This window comes from Anopheles merus, unplaced genomic scaffold (genome assembly GCF_017562075.2).
Source record: "Anopheles merus strain MAF unplaced genomic scaffold, AmerM5.1 LNR4000301, whole genome shotgun sequence".
Classification (NCBI taxonomy): Eukaryota; Metazoa; Arthropoda; class Insecta; order Diptera; family Culicidae; genus Anopheles; species Anopheles merus.
In genome coordinates, this window is record NW_024427881.1 from 16,189 (window position 1) to 35,393 (window position 19,205).

The 19,205-nt window shown below is 42.5% G+C and overlaps 4 protein-coding genes across 7 annotated transcripts; 1 reads left to right on the forward strand and 3 right to left on the reverse strand.

The window, feature by feature from the left end:
• Window positions 1-1,511: 1,511 nt before the first annotated feature.
• LOC121602113 lies at window positions 1,512-10,024 on the reverse strand. Of its 4 annotated transcripts, none has more exons than XM_041930877.1 (4): window positions 9,948-10,024; window positions 2,548-2,967; window positions 2,353-2,485; window positions 1,512-2,188 (listed from the first exon to the last, which is right to left on the reverse strand). In XM_041930877.1, exons 2-4 carry the CDS (start codon window positions 2,785-2,787, stop codon window positions 1,989-1,991), a joined length of 573 nt encoding a protein of 190 aa, XP_041786811.1. In that variant the 5' UTR covers window positions 2,788-2,967; window positions 9,948-10,024; the 3' UTR covers window positions 1,512-1,988. The 4 variants fall into 4 exon arrangements, with proteins under 4 accessions (XP_041786811.1, XP_041786813.1, XP_041786810.1 ...); XM_041930879.1 differs by lacking the exon at window positions 9,948-10,024 and adding an exon at window positions 9,176-9,207; XM_041930876.1 differs by lacking the exon at window positions 9,948-10,024 and adding an exon at window positions 8,018-8,120.
• LOC121602114 (glycine-rich RNA-binding protein-like) lies at window positions 9,524-10,172 on the forward strand. The gene is made up of 2 exons (XM_041930880.1): window positions 9,524-9,915; window positions 10,022-10,172. The coding sequence occupies exons 1-2, from the start codon at window positions 9,656-9,658 to the stop codon at window positions 10,137-10,139; spliced, it is 378 nt and encodes a 125-aa protein (XP_041786814.1). The 5' UTR covers window positions 9,524-9,655; the 3' UTR covers window positions 10,140-10,172.
• Window positions 10,173-13,976: 3,804 nt separating this feature from the next.
• Window positions 13,977-15,134, reverse strand: LOC121602112 (glycine-rich cell wall structural protein-like). The gene is made up of 2 exons (XM_041930874.1): window positions 15,022-15,134; window positions 13,977-14,523 (listed from the first exon to the last, which is right to left on the reverse strand). Exon 2 carries the CDS (start codon window positions 14,480-14,482, stop codon window positions 14,063-14,065), a length of 420 nt encoding a protein of 139 aa, XP_041786808.1. The 5' UTR covers window positions 14,483-14,523; window positions 15,022-15,134; the 3' UTR covers window positions 13,977-14,062.
• A 1,085-nt stretch (window positions 15,135-16,219) lies between these two features.
• LOC121602107 (glycine-rich cell wall structural protein-like) lies at window positions 16,220-17,025 on the reverse strand. Its single transcript, XM_041930872.1, has 2 exons — window positions 16,782-17,025; window positions 16,220-16,694 (listed from the first exon to the last, which is right to left on the reverse strand). Exons 1-2 carry the CDS (start codon window positions 16,972-16,974, stop codon window positions 16,312-16,314), a joined length of 576 nt encoding a protein of 191 aa, XP_041786806.1. The 5' UTR covers window positions 16,975-17,025; the 3' UTR covers window positions 16,220-16,311.
• Window positions 17,026-19,205: the final 2,180 nt, after the last annotated feature.

Below are 19,205 nucleotides of genomic sequence, written 5' to 3' on the forward strand. Positions count from 1 at the left end.
GAACCATTTTTTGGCATGATATCTATCAAATTTGTACAAACAATTTTCCATCGTGCGCTCGTTTGTGGATCTAACTTGGCTACTATAGATCTTAAGCGATATAAACATTCTTTATACATTCTTTATATTTTTGGAAGTTTTGTATGAGCAAACAACTGATGAAAAAACGACAAAAAAGGCTTTACGAATATTGCTTTGTACCATCATGACACTAACGTGTAAAGACTTTACCACGTGGCAAAGATATTTTCATCTGCTATCAATGATTGATTAACAGATGTCATCACACAACCTTAAAAAAGGGTAAACAGAAGTCATGGACCAACCAGCCACTGAAGAAAACATAAAAATCTGCGGAGAACGAATTTCCTGTAAAACAGCAGCCATACATTACTGCCACTGTTACTCGCACGACGCTGATGATGCACCTCACGAATAGATGCAGGAGATTTCAGGGGGTTTCTTAATTTTGAGTCGAATAAAGCCGCCTAAGTCGAATTTCACGTTTTTGATACTATTTATTACACGCAGTTTTTGATTTATATTAATACTTTTATACACTTTATCGTTTATTTGATATGATTCGTGCAGAAAATTCTAATATTTCTGGCTTTTAGCGGTTTCAATTTGTTAGCAAAAATGCAATTTATACCGAACTGGAAGCAAATTGTACTGATTTGACATTTAATCTGTCAAAGGGGTCCTTTCCGTTTTAAGCAAGGTGGAATATAGAGGAGGTGTCTTCTTAGCGTTTGGCATGTTGCCATTTTGAGATTCAGTTTGACAACAGCCGTCGATATTTGTTTACAGGCAGCAGCTGCATTATAACGTGTAAAATGCCGATTTATGGATTGTGGATGCAAAATACCAAATTTTAATGCTAAAAAAATGTTTATTAAACGAAAACAATTCATATATCATATCCAAATACCAGCAGCATTCGCCGCATTGGACAACTGCCGTCGAATCCTGGTTTTGTGCTTTTTTCTAAAGCCTCGATGCCCAATTGTTCTACATGACGACACCTCCTTTCTACCCACTTTGGTTTTAAGTTCGTTGGCTAAAAATTCAACCTGTCAGCTGTTTGCATTGTATCGCAGTTTTCGAGCAGCTATCTAAGTGGGTATAATATACAGGTGGGCTTATCCCAAGGTGTATGAATTTAGAAGGCTGATTTTTATCGCTTCTGTTTCTGAATGGAGATTTTAAGAGTGTTTTGTGTATTCGTCTAGCCTCCAGAAAGCTTTTTTCTGCAAAAGTCTTCACCTATCCTGTCAAAAAGTGATATTCAAATTGATGAAAGTGAATTGAACTGATGCGTACATTTTCATCCGCTGCGGCTACAAAGTCCATGCATTTTCGATCTCGCTACTTGAGAGACAACACAACCATTGGCATTGGCATCTTTGCGATCGGCTCTGCTGTTGGGGGTATTAAAAAGACACACGATCTAAGCAAACGTGCGTGTGATATATTGCACATTTATTTCTAATTCAGCTAGCGGACGCAACTGGAAACAAAACTTGAATTGAATGCATACAAAAGAGGATTCTGGATTTGTTTATTACGGTGCGCGTATGCTGGTATACGGTGCTAAGTGTGTACCGAGGTGCAAGGTTGCAATAGGGCTATCGGGCGAGCAGATTGTCTCACCCGCGGCTATCCAGAATGGAGCAAACATAGGACGAGCAGACACGGCTATTGTCGATGTTAATCGAACAAACAGTAGCTGCTCGACAACCCGATGCGGAACGGCATTCGGCGAATGAAGATGAGGTTCAGGAGCATGTGCCGCAGCTGAGCAGCGAAGAGCACAACGCGATAGAGGAAACGGAAGAGGATCAGGATGACGAGCAGGAACATCATGAGCATGAGGCAGCGTCAAGAATTACAACAGGAGGTGGTCGCATCGCAAACGAGAGCCCGGAACGTGAGCCGAGTGATGGAGACGCTCGTCACGTACGACGTCCACCCCCCTACAGGAGCTTTCATTCATTTCGTGTCTGGCAGAATCGCTTCTTGTTTTGCGATGAATGTTTCACGGCATTGCGAACACTGTTGATAATGGATGATCGCTCCTGCTCCGTCTGCTCTGCATTAAGCCCAAAACTGAGGGCTTTGACTAGCAGAGCGATAATGCCAGACAGGTCTGCAAACCTGTATTTGGGGAAGAGGCTAGGTGAAGAGGCTAGTGAAGAGAAAAGAGAGCGAAAAGAAAGAAAATTTAGATTAGATTTGGATTTTGCGAGCGAAGAGAGAGAGAGAGAGAGAGAAGAGAGAGAGAGAGAGAGAGAGAGAGAAAAGAGAGAGAGAGAGAGAGATAGATAGACGACAATGCGCTTAAATACGTACAGTCAGTGATGGCATCTCTTCCAGACCAACTAAATTGGCATAGAACGTTGTACGTGACGAGCGCCTCCATTACTCGTCTGACGTTCCGGTCTCTCTTTTGCGATGCGACCACATTCTGTTGTAATTTTTCCGCCTGGAAGATACAAATCGGTTAACTCCTCCGGTTAATGGTCATCCTCCCACGTTTACTCTTACCATTTGCTGTACAAACGCTTCCTTTCTGGCACAGCTATGGTCCAATGTTAAAAATGCAGTCACGGTTCTTACTGGCAGAACCGGGATTTCTGGCACTGCCTCATGCTCCTCATGACGTTCCTGCTCGTCATCCTTATCCTTTTCCGTTTCCTCTATCGCATATTCTATTGGTCTCTTTGCTGCTCGGCTGCGGCACCTGCTCCTGTACCTCATCTTCATTTGCCGAATGCCGTTCCGCATCGGGTGCTGCTCGACAACCCGATGCGGAACGGCATTCGATCAACATCGACAATAGCTCGTCCAATTTTTCTTCTATTCGGGATAGCTTAAGGTTACTTAGTTTAACCTCCCGCTCCAACGACCCAATCCGCTCCTCCATGGTTTCAAACCGGGCAGTCAGACAATCAATCGAAGAGGACACTGGAAAAAATAAACGCATAAACGTTCCTCATCGATTAGTACGATTAGTACGATGGTAAACAGTGATGACAAAAGTTTATGATAATTTCCCGGTTTTCCCGGTTTTTTTCCCGGAAAAATAAAATTCCCGGCTAATTCCCGGTTTTCCCGGTTTTCCCGGTTGAGTGGCCACCCTGGAGATCGAAGTAGGCACCAATTACAAGTGCCAATACTCCATATTTTTTACATAAATCAAACGAGACATTTTTAACGACGTAATAGCTAAATGCACAGTTTATGGATTTTGTTTGATATTTGTTACAGAATATCAGAATCCACCAAAGAGTAATATTTCACATCGAAATCGCTATCATCGTATCATATCGAATCACCATCCACTTTCCACTAGGGCAGCGGTTTTCAACCGTTTTAAAACCACTGCACTAGGGGTTTGATGTCGGGAACGAACATGTTGACTCTTTTTTTTATTCAAGAAGGTAAAGTATACATAGGTATAGGTACACAGGGAATGTTGATTTTTGACAGATCAATGCTGTGGGCTCCTGCCGAACATGAAACAATAACATACTTTTGATTTTGCTGAATAATCAGATATGTACACATGCGCTACGCGCTATGATACAGGTACTGAGTAAGAAAACGGTCGCAAGCGAGCCATCGATGTTACTCCACGCGCGGAGTCAGGTTCCAACGGGAACTCCACTGGAAGCAGGTTCCCACGACCAGGTGTGGTGTCGTATGTTCAGACGGACCGAGGCAACACGATCATCATAAACGTGGACGACAACGTGACCGGCAAACCTGGCAGCACCGAAAACACCAGCCTAGCTAAATACCACCGAATCCAGAAGTTAGCTTTAGTCTTAGTTTAGCAGTTCGCAAATAAAGATCCCCAGTAATATTTTTTAAAACTTATTCCGGGCAATCGTGAACATAATTAATCATTAAAAAGTTGACCAGAAGAACACTAAAATACGTATAAAAACACACATAAAACCACATTTCTTGTATCAAATATCACCAATTTCACTATGCATAATCCAATGACTTGAGAAAAAAACAATCGGCCTCAGCACAATTTTTCGATCGAAAAAATTCGATCGATCCGGCTGTCATTTTGGTGTCATTTGACACTCATTTCGCCGCCAAGGTGTTCATTTTACTGGTTTTTTTGAAAACTGGTATACCATGACACTCACGAGCAAAATGAACTATGCTACAAAATTCGATCGTTCCGCTTTGTATGGCAAAAAATCCGCAACTCATTGAGCTGCGGAAATTTTAGAGTATCAGAAAAATGCCATAAATCAAGGTTAATGGTTTTGAAAAACGTTATGTAAAAGCAAGTTGGTAATTGTTCTGGTTCTTTTTGAATATTTTGGGTGATAAAAAATCATTTATTAAATATAAAAAAAAAAATGGTTTGCCTACACTAAGTACGAATATCTCTAAAAATACATTTAAATGGAAAATAAAAAATAGCAGAACATAATACGATAGTTTATCGTTCAAAATAATGTCACTTTCATGAAAAATAATAAAAACTGTAAGTGTACGAGCTGCTGCTGAATTAACCTGCCCAATACTAGTACAGTTACCCTATGTGCTTTTTAGTTGGCAAGTTTTTTGCCAGAATGATTTTTTTTTCAATTACTTACTTACTTATCCGGCACTACAACCGCTTTGCGGTCTTGGCCTGCCTCAGGAGTGTCCGAAACCGCTCACGGTCTCGCGCCTTCGTCTGCGAGTCCGTTATCCCGGCCTTAATGGCGGACGCCTCCACGCCATCTTGCCACCTCAATTTGGGCCTACCACGCCTCCTCTGTCCTTGTGGACGGCCTAAAAAGACTTTACGGGCTGGGTCGTCCGTTTCCATGCGTATAACATGACCAGGCCACCGGAGCCTGGCGAGCTTTATACGCTGTACGACAGTGAGGTCGCCGTACATCTCGTATAGCTCGTCATTATGGCGGCTCCTCCATTGTCCTTCCACACATACGGGGCCAAGTATCCTTCTGAGCATCTTCCTCTCGAACGCGGCTAAGAGGGTTTCGTCAGATTTGGACAGTGTCCATGTCTCAGAGGCGTATGTGAGTACTGGTACTATAAAGGTACTATATAGTCCCAGCTTCGTCCGTCGCGACAGGTTCTTTGAGGTAAACTGCTTTTTCAGGCTGTAGAATGACCGGTTGGCAGCCAGCATCCTTGCGCGCAACTCAGCTTCCATGCTGTTGTCGTTGCTGACCTTTGACCCAAGATAGGTGAATTGTGGGACGACTTCAAAAGTGCGTTCACCTGTCTGTACGTCATGCCTACGTAGATTCGGATTATTTATTGGTAGGTCCGCTGATGTTGCCACCATCAGTTTGGTCTTTGCCTCGTTTATCTGCAATCCAAGGCTCTCTGCCGCCTGCTCAATCCCTTGGTAGGCTTCTGCTACATAGGAGAGCCGCAGACCAAAAAAAAAGTTTAAATAACAAAATACACAGTTTTCTTTGCACCTATTAAAAGATTACAAGTAAAGATTCTTGCCATCGACAAAAATTGCATGAATAAGATTTGCCCAGCTCTGTTTGATTTTCCATTGCATGGGAAACGGTGATTTTAACAGGAGTTTGCAAGCAGAAATCGTTTCGTCGAAACGCGGCTAATAAGTTTTTTTTTTATGAATTTTTCAAATATCGGATTTTCTATACAAACGCATGCTTCTTTAATGAACTTTCAGCCAACTATACAGCGTTCAACTAAAAAGCGTTCACTATTGAATACTGTGTAGCAGATTTACTGCTAACAGTAGGTCACATCTAACTTAGCATTGTCAAAAGCCAGGTAAAAAGACGTTAACCATCAGAAGCGTAAGCGCATAGCCAGCAGCCAGGAAAGAAACGTTAAAAACCAGAAGCGTAAACGTTCTTGTGTTTTACCCCAGAACATAAATAAGGAAAACGTGCCACATATAAACGTCTTTTAGGGCAATCGGGTGCTTCTCTTCCCCCTTATGTAGTCCGATGCCGTATGCTTGGATTGATGACACTGCATGATCGTCGCTCTGCTTCTCAAGCTTTGCTTATCAGTGGTTTGCTTCGGAACGAGATTGATTGTCCTTCACTTCTTAACAGAATACCGCTGTACGCGCCTGCTCGCTTTCTTCGACGCCGCGATTTCCTTCAAATCCCGTCGAGAAGAACGCTGTATGGCACCAATGATCCGTTTTTTTCGATCCCTCCATCGCTTCAACAGTGCCTCTGGTGTGTTTGATTTTCATATTCCCCCTCAATCCCTTCGCCCCCTCTTCCTTCAGTTCTTTGACTCCCTTTTTGTTTCCCCATCCTAATTCTTTCATTTTACTTGTGTTGGCTGTGTTACAAATTGCTTGCTGTCTAGTATATGTTTGTCTAGTTAGATTTAAGTATTTGTTTGTTATCATTAATTTAAGTTTTACTCAGTAAGTTTCCCTATATTTAGCCCTCTGAGGCAGATATTTGTATCGTAATAAATAAATAAATAAATAAATAAATTGCCAAAAGCCAGGTAAAAAGACGTTAACCATCAGAAGCGTAAGCGCATAGCCAGCAGCCAGGAAGAAACGTTAAAAAACCAGAAGCGTAAACGTTCTTGTGTTTTACCCCAGAACATAAATAAGGAAAACGTGCCACATATAAACAATAAAAACCGTAAAACCCGTAAAACCCAGGCATAAACAGGAAACGTTTGCCGCATTCACAATGCACGGATAGTTGATAAAACACAGGCACGCTAGGTATAATTTAAGAAACCCCTGTAAAAAAACCAAACCCGGAAAACCAAACGAAAGCTCACATTTGACAAACATCTGGTTGCCAAATGTGTCACAAATTTCACACTATCTTTGTTATAAATAAAGCTTGAATTGATGGCGAAGTCAGTTCACCTTCCATAGACACGTAGATCACTCGTGTTCTGGTGCATAAGGAAAAGATAACCACTTTTGGTTATCAGCTGTTCAGTCAGGTGACCGATCAGCATTATCCTCATCGAAGTAAAGTGCACGTTTGCACTAGTTCCACCCAACTTCGCCCACGGTGTCCGATTCCGCCTCGGTCATCAACTCGACGCGCAAGGTCGATCCAGTCCGCTATTCCGCTGACTTAGCAAGTACTTCTTTCGAACTTTGCGTAAGTGTGAACGGGTTGACGTAACCGATACGCGACGAATTTGACGCTCCGCGCATTGACTCACCGAAACGGTTTGAGAAGCGCGGCCGAACCTACCACAACTGACTGTAATTGCACTCGACTACGGGATCAACTGCTATGAATATCTCAAATTCGATAATAACCGACTGTTACTGGGACATTGTAACAGCAAAGATGCATTTAAAATGATTTACAAATCCTTTTGGGACGACTCGTTGCTTCTAGCAATCTGTCATAGCTTTTGTCACGAAAGTATGGCTAACTTCGATCGTAACGTCGCTAAACGCGAGCAACGGGGTTTGGGAAAAATTTACCAAAACCACGAAAACCTCAGTTGCCCTTGCTTTTGTTCTTTCTGTAAGTGTACTATTTCCAAGGCAATTTTCAGAAATATTTTGTTTGGTGTTAGTCGAAAGCCAAATTTCAGTACAGGGAATTTTACCCATGGCAGGTTTGTCTCAGGAGCAATACCTACGATGATTTGAGTTCGCAAAGATAAACGCCTCTCTAAGCTGTAAGTCTTTAGGAGGTTAACCTTAGAGGCTTAGATTTCACTATATAAGCATAAAGATAATTTTAAAAGGCGATTGATTTTACAATCGGTCCACAGTCTCTCTTAAATTACAACTCTAAATCGCCTTTCTTAACTAGATTAATTGCTTTTAAGTAAACGAATCCCGGAAACAATGTTCAGCTTTAGATCAAGACGCCTCGATTAAAATAATCGAATATACTTGATAGTGCAAAGAAAATGACATAAATATGCTTTGCGAATCTTAGTACAATGCGTTCGAAAATCAGTGAAATCTTTGGTAAGATTTATAACTTTTCTAAGTATAAAACGGTAAAGGTAGACGCGAGGTAGTCCTACTTACTTGTGATTATGCTCAAACCGGCTTCCACAAGCTTCGATCACAGAAAATATGTGCCCTGTTCCTGTCAGGCTATCTTACAAAACAGTGTACAGTATTGTTCAAGTTTTAGGAATTTTCTTCACCGTCACACTACCAAAAACTCAACTGCTTTATTCGACAATCAGCTGAAGAATGAAGTGAATCGCTCTGTTGCATTAAAATCAATGTGAACTACGATGGAATTATGAAAAAAATATCGTCACCAGGAGCAAATCCACAAGTGGCCTACTACGATTTGCTGTCATTGAAATGCGATTGACCATTACAATTTCACATTACAAAGAAAGATTTTACTTTTGCACAGAGTGAAAAGAGAAATGTACAAATGATTCAAATAATTTCATTGGTTAGGTCATTGTTACTCGAAATTTGTCCTAAAATATACGTAACTCCGATAGATTTTGGCGTCATAGTAGACGCATCAGTAACAATGATGAATCATCATGACACAGTATCATGAAAAGATCAATCAAGCCAGTTTTGCCTCATCATTGTTGACATTGGACTATTTACCGCCCTTGACTGGTCACACCGCATCATACATAACTATCGCTCGACTCGACCACCACTCCCACCACTCTCGCCCCTCTGTGTGGTGTGTTCATTATGCGGTAAACAAGGTGAAGATTTCGGAAAACCCTATTGCTTAGGACCTGCTAAACGAGCCCAACCGACCTCCGACGGTAAACAAAGATCTTCGAACGGTTCACTGGGCCTGCGGCTCCGCGTTAAAAATCATTCACAAATTGCCCCACCTTCCACCGAAGGCAAACGACCGGATAGTGGATTCCGATTCCGAAGCGTGAACAGTGATTGGGAAACACGCAGATCAACGCGGAGTAAACAAATTATGAGGGAGAGCAAGCAAACAAAAAAAAAAAGGAACAAAACCGAAAACAAAAGCAACAAGTAGTTCAGTTTCCGCAGTTCATACGATTAAAAACAACAATAATAACAGGTTCGTCGTCTAACGTAACGGTGAGCTCTTTCCTTTCGGCATCGATGGTGCTGCTGCTGCTGCTGCCCTTTTCGCTAAGCCGGAAAACATGCACCGCAGCACACATACACACACACACTTATATGAGCGCTGGCGGGCTAATGAGACATCGGAGAACTTACGCACTTCCAACACCAACGCACCCACCCAACCTGTCCCGGCGCGTACCATCCAGGCGAGACCCAGGTGAGATTCTACTAACGATACGACGTTCGAGAAGCTGCCGTTTCTCAGTGTGTGCCCCTTGGAGAAGGGAGGAATTGGGAGGGGGGGGGGTTTAGGACACCCTGCCAAGCAGGAAGAACTGCGTCGTGCGACGATGACAAACGATACGGCGGGGCACACGCCACACAAAATGTTCTTGCTGTGCGCCGCCGCAGCCGCAAAAATCCCCGCACGTCCCTTCGGGGGGCGGGCGGAAGGGTTGATCGCGGGCGCATTGATCGCGCTCATATAAATACGGCTCGGATGTTCCCGACAAAACACACACACAAACCGATCTAGAACGACAACGGACGCGCCAGAGAGCTCGCTAGCGGAAAGGAAAGCCAGCAGTGTACGTACAGTGTGCAGTGAGATTCTGTGTGAAACAAGGTGAAAGAATGAAGCTATTCGTGTGTGGTTTGCTGTTGGTGGCAGTGGTGGCTGTGGCCAGAGCCGCCCCAATGGACGACGGAATGCAGCAGCACGGTGACGCGATGATGGTGATGATGGTGGACGATCCGATGATGCACGAGCAGCAGCCGCAAACGCTGGAGGATATGGTTGCGGTTTACGATCAGCCTGAGATGGATTCGATGGGCGAAATGGCCCGGGAGAAGCGACACCATCGATATGGCGGCGGCTACGGAGGCTATGGCGGGTAAGTCCACCACCCGTTTTAAAAACACTTACCCCATCAGCGGTTCCACGTTCCATTGGGCTGTTGCTTATTCATACTGCTTTCGGTGTTTTTGTTTGCATTGCAGCTACGGTGGTGGCTTCGGAGGATACAGAGGAGGATACGGTGGCTACCGGGGTGGGTACGGCGGTTATGGCGGCTTCCGTGGTGGATATGGAGGATATCGTCGGGGTGGATTCCACTGAGCATCCAGCGCTGTATGAGCTGTAAAGTGTAAATAACAAAAAATAAAAAAAGAAACTTAATAAAGAACGATTGTGATATGGCATAACAAAGTAAAGTGCATTTTTCATTCAACCAGTGGCTGATGGACATGTTGAGAAATTGCTTGACCTTTAGGACCACATACAAAGGATACGGTTTCTTTTCATCCTTTCTCAATGTGTCGTCTTTGCAATGATGGTTTCTTTGTATATACGTATACAGTTCGCTACCTATTTATCTCAAACTCTCTCCGACTGTGCGTCATGTGTACTAATTTTAAATAAAATAACAACAAAAAGATAAATAAATAAAAAAAGGGCAAAAGTCAAACATTAATATACAACTCATAAACATAGCAAACATCTTTATCAATAAAAATACTGAAAAAGCTACAATAATGGCTAATCGTAACATTAAACGAAGGATGAATATATCGTATATAAAAAAAACAGTAGCTATCTATTTAACAAAGCTTAATAACATGATCGCTTCAAGGCGTTTGCGGATGATTATGCCAATAATTACGCATTAACAACTCTCTGCTGCTGGGGTTTTACACAAGATAGAAACGCTCGTATTGTACTGTACAGAAAGAATAACAGTTGCTTATCCTTGAGAAATTGAAACAACAAGGAAGGGAAATAAGAAAGATGATTAGCCAGTTATCTTAGTTTGCTTTTTAATCAATACAAATAAATTTATTTTTAAATTAAGATAATAACAGTAGCAGCAATATGCAATAAGGGGAACTGTGGGTAGTTTCAACTCCTTAAGGGGTTTCCCCTGATTACAATACTTTTGCCAATGTAAACTTACTAGTAGACATTTAAAAAGGTTTTTTTTTATTCATTATCTACCATCTTACTAGAAACTACGATTTCTGGATTGATTTTGATAACATTTTGATAAAAATAAAAAAAATGTGTTTTTTTGTTGCATCAAGACTGCAGTGCGGGTAAGATCGACACCTGGTGTGGGGTGATTTCGACACATTGATCATAACTTTTAAAATAACAAACTCTGAAAGCAAAAATAACACAAAACTTATTTAAATATGCGAAAGAAATGAAGTTACAAGCAATAACAAAAATGTCGTTACAAATAGCATGGAACCAGGCTCCACATAGTAGAAGCTGCGGAGATAGCATCTGGTTTGGGGAATGAATGGTCCGGATTCGTTTAAAACAAATAACCGTGCAGTCAGCAATCTTCGTTTTGTTTTTCATAAAATGGAAGGGTGTTTATTTTATTTTTTGAATTTTATTTTTCGCTGCTAATTCGAGCGCCATAAGTCGAACGTTGGTCATTGTGATTCCAAAGAAGCGACTATTTTGTTCTTCAGATAAGCCTAAACCGGTCAAAAATAAGCCTAAAATACGGCCGAAGCCGTAATAATATTAATTTTAATTAGCCCAAACCAAATATTAAACAGTTTGGCCGAGTCTATGAGATAATAATAGCTCGCAATTCAATAATTATAATAAGCTGCTTGGTTTGTTGACGTCTCAAGTCTTATAGCTTCTAGGGTATTTTTTTAATTGAGTGTTTGCGCAGCGTTTACCGCACTTAGTTACGAGACATCTCTAGAAAATAAAGTCACTTTCAAATTAAGATATAATTATAATGTTAACTTACTACAAATAAGCATTAAACTATTACAAAGTGTGGTGTCGATTATACTCCAATTGGCCACACTAGTTTTGGTGGCATTTTATACTATATAATGTAATGTAATAATGTAAAAATTGCGCAATTTGATACAGAACTAATAAATAGTGCTTATAAAGCAATACTATTAACACGGAAACTGTAATTTTGTTGTATAAACGCCACAATTCCTCAAGTTCAAGAAGCAACAAATTACATCGGCTGTCAATCAGAACCATCGTGTGTTTATTTTGTTGTTTTTTGACAATTGACAGGTTTCTGATCAGTAAAGTGTGACTCAAATATTCAAAACACTTAATATAAATAATTTATACTAATTTTTTCTTCAAAAAATTCTATAATACTAAAACGGCAAAGTGTCGAACCAACCATGAATTCCTCTAAATAAAAACAATCAACAAACAGAGCTATCAAATGTAGCTTGAAACATCAACAAAAGATAAGGCATTCTTTTGTACATAAACAATCTTTACTCATTACCATGTACACAGCATCGCGCTTAGCAAAAGACATGCTAATCAGAGATAAACAGGTTCATCCCCTTTCGGAATGGTTCCAGAAATGAAATGTTCCTCCCGAAAAAAAACCCCCTATTACTCACATCACTCTCGTGGTCGCGATCATGAATTCTAATGAGCCAAAACAAGAAGAAGCCCGCGAACTGTTGCACAACATAAGAAATTAAACAGTTTCCTCTTTAATTGCGCCACATCAAGCAAACGTTGGCCATGGTGGCCATTTTGTTCGATAAACATGTTTCGAGGTTTTCTCCTTTTATTTTGTTCTTCCTTTGTCATTTCTTTCTTTCTTTCTTTACTTTTATTTCTATTTTCTTTTCTTTCTTTCTTCGTTTCTGCTTCATGCTTAAAGGTTTTTGTTTTTGATTTTACTTTTTTTTGCGAAGATATCAGTTCCAATGCTTAAATAGTGCTAATTTATGCATTTTGGAGTGCTACATTTTAAAACAGCATTTCTTTCTAAATATTTGACCCTTCTATCGGACGCTGCTAGAGAGTATCTCCTGTCCTGTCCATACTTTCTCCTTCACAGCCAATCAAATACAGATACCAAACCGGACCTTTTGCTGATCGAAACAAACCATTGAAACGAAAAATTGTAATTAGCGCTAAATCAAAACAGACCGCCGCTGGGGTGGTGGGTAGAGTAGTGTAGTAAAAACTCACCCCCTCTTCGTCATGTGTAGTGTCGTCTTCATTGACAGAAACGTGTTTGAATGTGCGAATGAAAAAGTTTGCCAAACCGGGGAATCCCACTACTGCTGCGCACGGCATCAAGCAACGAACAGAAAAGGAAGAGTGCAATGCACCGTGAGAAGTACGGAAATAGAAGTGTCAATCCTAGCATGCAATGACAATACATTACACATGTAGCTGTGAGCATGCATCCTTTTTTCTCTCCCAGTCTTTCTCACTCTCTCTCCTCCACTCTCTGGATGATATTTGCGCAAAGTTAGTTGCGCGTCACTTGTTTAGTAATTGACTTTTCTCACGTACAGGGGTGGAAGAAATGGCTATTGAATAAAACAGGTTTAAAATAACGATTCTTTCTTTGATGCTTGTAGCATTTAAAGCCATCAGCTTCAATCGAAGAATAATAAAGATAAACTATACAATACGGAACGCCTGTTTTTTTTGTAGATTTTCTCACCTTACAACATCACATTGAAAGTCCCTGGCGATTTAAAGCAAGTGTCCTCCCTCATTTTAGCAAACCAATTAATATACAATAAGTCACAACGATATCTAAAACACGCTAATGCGATCACATCAGTGAGATCATCTACGAACGCAATGCGCAACATCGCGTGGGAACGCTGCTTTGCGGTTGAATTTCACAACAAAATCTGCCAAAAAGACATCATCTCCCAAAAAACGGCATCAAATCTTACTTATTACTTAATAAATGCCACCCAACTTGACCTTGTGCCGTACATAAAGCACTACTGACGTTCTGTGAGAATCGTACGTCCATTCATCCCCCTTATTGTGTCTGGAGAGTCGCGGCATCTCCCCCACACGAGCGAAATTCCCACGCAAAATTAGCGCCCATTCTTTTCGATTTCCCTGTTTCGAAATTCTAGAAGTTTCTAAAAACCAGCACAACACAAAACACCGAACCCGTTTGAAAGCTGAGATTAAAAAGTTTTGTGTTTTATTTTTGGCTTATTGTCTTACACCACACTCACACACGCACGCACCATCACAAGGGTCATAGATTAGAAGTAGTACGGGTGTCCGAAGCCGCCACCATATCCACCGTACCGGTAGCCGTATCGGTGGTAACCGCCTCCGTATCCATAGCCGGGGTAGAATCCACCATATCCGTAGCCGGGATAGCCACCGCCGTACCCGAAGCCGGGATAGCCACCGAACCCACCGCCCACCAGCCCAACACCGACGCCAATGCCGACACCGCCGAATCCGATGTGACGCTTCGATCGTTGACCTTCCGCATCGCTGACCGGCTCCGGAACTGCGGCAACATTCTGCTCTTCCGCCGGCACTAGCTGCACCAACTCGACCGGTTCTGCTGCCGCCGCCGCTGGCTGAGGATTAGCTTCCTGCGATTCGGCGGGGTATGCTACGGCCAGGCTGGCAATCACGGCCAGCACGAGTAAGCTGTACAGCGTCTTCATGTTTGTCTGCGTCGGAAGTGCGTCGGAAGTGACTTGTTAACCTGGTGAAAAGAGATGTGTTCGGGATTAGGCACGTGAAGTAGAGACCTGCGAGCGTAGTAGGCTTTGAGCTCCTATTCAATACACTGGCAACGAACTTGATAAGATCTTGATCACTTAACGTGTCCGTCACGACTGTTATTTAAATCTGACCAGGGTAAGGTACCTCCAGACATTCTTGTTCTCACTTTGGCACAGCCTGAGACAATGCTTTTTTTCAAATTGCCGTACATCTTCTAACAGCGAAAATCCCCTATTTCCCTGATGTAATGTGGCGGGAACGTTCGATTAGCACAAACACTACAACCCACAGCTTACTGTGTTTACCACATTCTATCTGTCACACGGCCGGACACCCGGCCGGTTAGCACCTCACGTCACGAAAACGGCAAAAAACACACTGTCACACTGTCACGCTATTCTAGAACCATCTATAGATGGCCTACTTTTCTAAGGGTGTCCCCCACGAAAGCACCAAACACACGCTCAGGGTGGCTTACCTGCTTAAAGAGCAACAACGAACAATCAACCGTAGTGAAACTTTGCTTTCCGCGGTTCCGCGCGCTCGATGGTTGTGCACCGTTTGATCGTCTCCCGGTGATGATCGCGCCGTTTTTATATGTATATCGAATCCAAGCGACACCCCTGGAGCATGGACCTTTTGCGTGCCCAACGCGTCTTGTTCGTGTTCCGCGCGAAGATCTGAGGGAGGGCGCAGAATGGGTGGGGAGAAGCTGACTCGCCCCATTAGGCTCCGGTCTCGCCGAGCAACACCAGTGGGGAGAGAACATTTATTTCCCATCATCTGTCTCCAGCGTGGAATGCGTGGTTCAGCCCCAAAAAAGAAACGAGCGATACAAAACAAAAGCATTTGTTTCTTTTTTCGAGGCCTGTTTAACACATTTTGAGAACGACGACGGCGTGTCCTTAGCAGAAGCAACCGGCGCAGAGGCGTCGGCGTCGAAAAGTGCCAGTGCGGCGCAATTCTGCGCGACAACAGCATCCGTGTTTTGTCGTTCGATTAGGATGGATGGATGGTGATGGATTTTAAAAGTTTATCTCTGACCAACCTTGTGGGATTTCCCTCTCTCGGGCGGGTGAGTAAGCGAACGGTTCTAAGCCGTTCATTTCCGTAAACAGTAAATACGGACGGGGTGGTAGCTTCTAGTGTTGCCGATCGGTAGCCTTAGAGTAGGGCTTCAGGGGAAGAGATAACAACACACTTTGACGTCACGAAGCAGCTATTTTCCGTACAAAATGGAAGAATACATTTTAATGGAAAGCGTTACATTAGAAGTGGAATGCCAAACTATGCCTAATGAACGGGACATTAATTTGATCTTCCATTGTTTGATCTTCGTTGGGTAGTGCCTGCTGTTGGAAGAGGTGAGTTCAAGGTTAGATTTGAATGTAAAATTGATTCCATTTTTGTTGGAGACATTAAAAGGATGCTAGGAAACAATGTAAACTTGTTTTTTGAACGATCTTCTTTCTTTCTAAACTAAAGATCACTCTTTTAGAACTTTTGTTTCCTAGCGATCGGTAACCATTGGAGTTCAACCACGATCGTTCACAGTTCCGCCAAAAATCATCCTCCATTTCCTCACCCTAGGGCAAACTTTCTAATCGGTATGCAAATTAAATGCCCGACTCGGGACTCGGGACTACTTTCGAATACCAGACAGATCAAGAAATAGCTCTCATTTTGCAGATCAACAAGCAATATGCTAACGTTCATGTTTATTATCAGTCATCTCATCCATCCATCTCGAGATCGGCAGCATTCTTCTTCAAACGTACAGCCCTCGGTTGTAGTATCCTCCCAGTTGGCCACCGTAGCCGGCGTATGGAGTCTGGCCCACGCCCGCATTCCATCCTCCAGTGTACGGGTAGCTGCCAACACCCTGACCACCTACCAGCCCATTATAGCCGAACTGCTGTACTACAGCGGTAGGATATCCGGCAACTCCGGCACCCGACCCAAAGTATGCACCATTGCCTACACCAGCAGCAAGACCTCCGTAGCCACCCGCCGTGCCAAATCCAGCCACACCTGCACCACCGTATCCGTTCAGACCACCGAAGCTGTACGGATTGTACAGGCCCTGCTGACTGTACGGACTGTACAGGGGGTTATGATGTCCAGCGTACGGATGATAGCTGTAACCTGAGCCTGCAAATGCATGCAAAAGATCGTTGAAGATCCCATCTCTATTGGAAAAATGTTATTCCTAATAGCACTACTACTACTACTACTAACCAAAGTAGCTCAATTCCCGGGAACGACGCTCCGGGACACTTTGATCGTCACGCAGCCTAGCCTCCAGGGGTTGCAGGAGTCGCGCCAGCGAAGAATCCTTAGAGTCTGCAATATCCTCGCGATCGGTTGTCGTGCCCTGGCACAAAGCTGCAGCGCCTAGCACAACAAGCAAAACACTCACCGCGGATCTCATCTTGAATGGACGGGATGTTATCTGATTTGCGTACGAAAGATGTAATGTCCACCGTAACACCAGAAGCGTCCCTTAAATAGGAGGTTTTTGAGCAGTTGTGACTAGATCGGTCGGCCAGGTCTGGTGACAGTTTGCACTCCGGAACCTTAAACAATGCAACACTTTGTTCCTTGTCCATTACATCATCCGCAAGGGTCATAAAAAGGTACGCAAGCTTTAGAAGGTCCAACTTTTCCTTTCAAGGCTGGACATTGTTCTGGCCGTTGTTGTTTTTTGGCGCGTTCATGGCTCATAAATGGCTAAAACAATGCAATGGTCTTAGGCGTTTAAGTACAAAAGACCCCGGGAGGCTGGGGTTAGGCCCGATTTCGGCAAGTATCAAACACCACTTATGCCGACACTTTACAAAGCCTAGTCATGCATTAGGGCATTCGCTTGCAGTTGGGGGGGGGGGGGGGGGGGGGAGAGGAATAGCTAGAAATAGACCACGGCGAGCGCAATAACCTCGCCGCGATCGCGCAGTGCCGCGTGTGTGGTTAGGGTTTGTTAAACCGCTAACCGGTTTCTTATCCGATCCGTTGTCCCTTTTGCCACGATCGAGTCTCCCCCTCTCGGTACAGGGTATAGGTTCATAACATTGACATTGGATTGAACCACCTCCAGGGAGGAAGAGGGATGCTAAATGAACCTGGTGATCGGGAGATAGTGTGACTCATCCCGCTGGATGGACATTCTAAATTAGCAAGTTTATCGCCCAGCAGCAGTGGCAGTGGAATATCATCATGATGCAGCAGATTCAAACCAAACGCTTGAATTAGCGTATTACAGAATCCGTTTCCGAATCAGAACGGAATTTAGCCGAAACAAACACAACAAACACGAAAGCGACAATAACAAAAGCAGCGCAAATACGAGTTTCAGAGTTCGGGGCAGTGTTTTTGGCAGTCCCGACCGAAGCACGATGATCGTTTGTCGAACAAACAGGAAATCAACACAAAAAAAACGAACAAATAATTAGGAAGAAAGAGATCAAAACAAAGCTAAAGTAACGCGAAACTTTAGTTCGCTCCATAAAAATACCTTCATTTGTGTGTGCTTAATTAGTGGAGAGTTGTGGTGTGCAAAGAAGCCACATAAACCATTAGCATGGAGCACATCACCATCGTCGTCCAACAATTAATTGCGAGATTAACCATGTTAGGCTGGATGGGTTGGCCGGTTCTGTTTGCATAAAACCGAAACTATACATACAATCTTTACTTACACACGTCAGCTGCTACATAGAAGGATATGAGACTTTTCTGTGGAATTTAAGGGACGGCGCGGCACAACGGTGTGGACCGTTTCAATGTACAATTGTTTAAATGTATTTGTTATGGGTTGTGGAAGTTACGGGAACGTGCCTTCTTCCTTGGTGTGTTATTTTTGTTCCTCTTTTTTATAGGAATTTGTTTTAGTATGATTATCCAATAATTGTTTTTTTCGTTTATCCAGCCAAATTGGTTGCTACATTAAGAGGGAAAAGGCGGAACGTGATAATCAAAATCAATTTACAAAAGTTCTTCTTTTGCTTTCATACAATATACTATCGTCATGATGTTTGGTCTGATTAATAAAAAATATGTTTAAAAGTATGTAAAAGAATAAATAAATATATTGGGTTGTTGAGGTGTTTTCGGAAGCTTCCTCACCTAGCAAAGACTTGACTGACTGTATAGTTGTACTGTATGCTAAAGGAAAATGGGGCAAAATGTCCACCTTTCATAAAAAAATGGAGAAAAATATGACCTTTCTCTACAATTTGTTTGTGTAACTTTGTGTAAATCAATGTTTCTTTTTATAATGTTTAAACCAAAATATACAAATGTTGCAAAATGGGCTAAAATGATTGAAGCAAATTGGGCTATATTAACTCTATTTTTATTTAAAGTTTAAGTTAAGTAACTACATGCTAGCCCTACATTGGCAAATACGCATCAAATGAATGATCGGAAAGGAATTTTATTTTATAGCTTTAAACGGACAGCCGGATGGAAGGTATCCGGATAAACGGCGGTCCACTGTATTTTATTTCGATTCGGTTCGAGTCAAGAGAACTTTAACTTCAACTGCAAAGTGAACTTTTCATACAAATTGACTCACAAAATGCATAAATAACATTGTTTAGTAGCTTTGTGATATTTTTAATTCATTGAAAATCCGTAAAAGCATAGATGGATGCAACATATCTT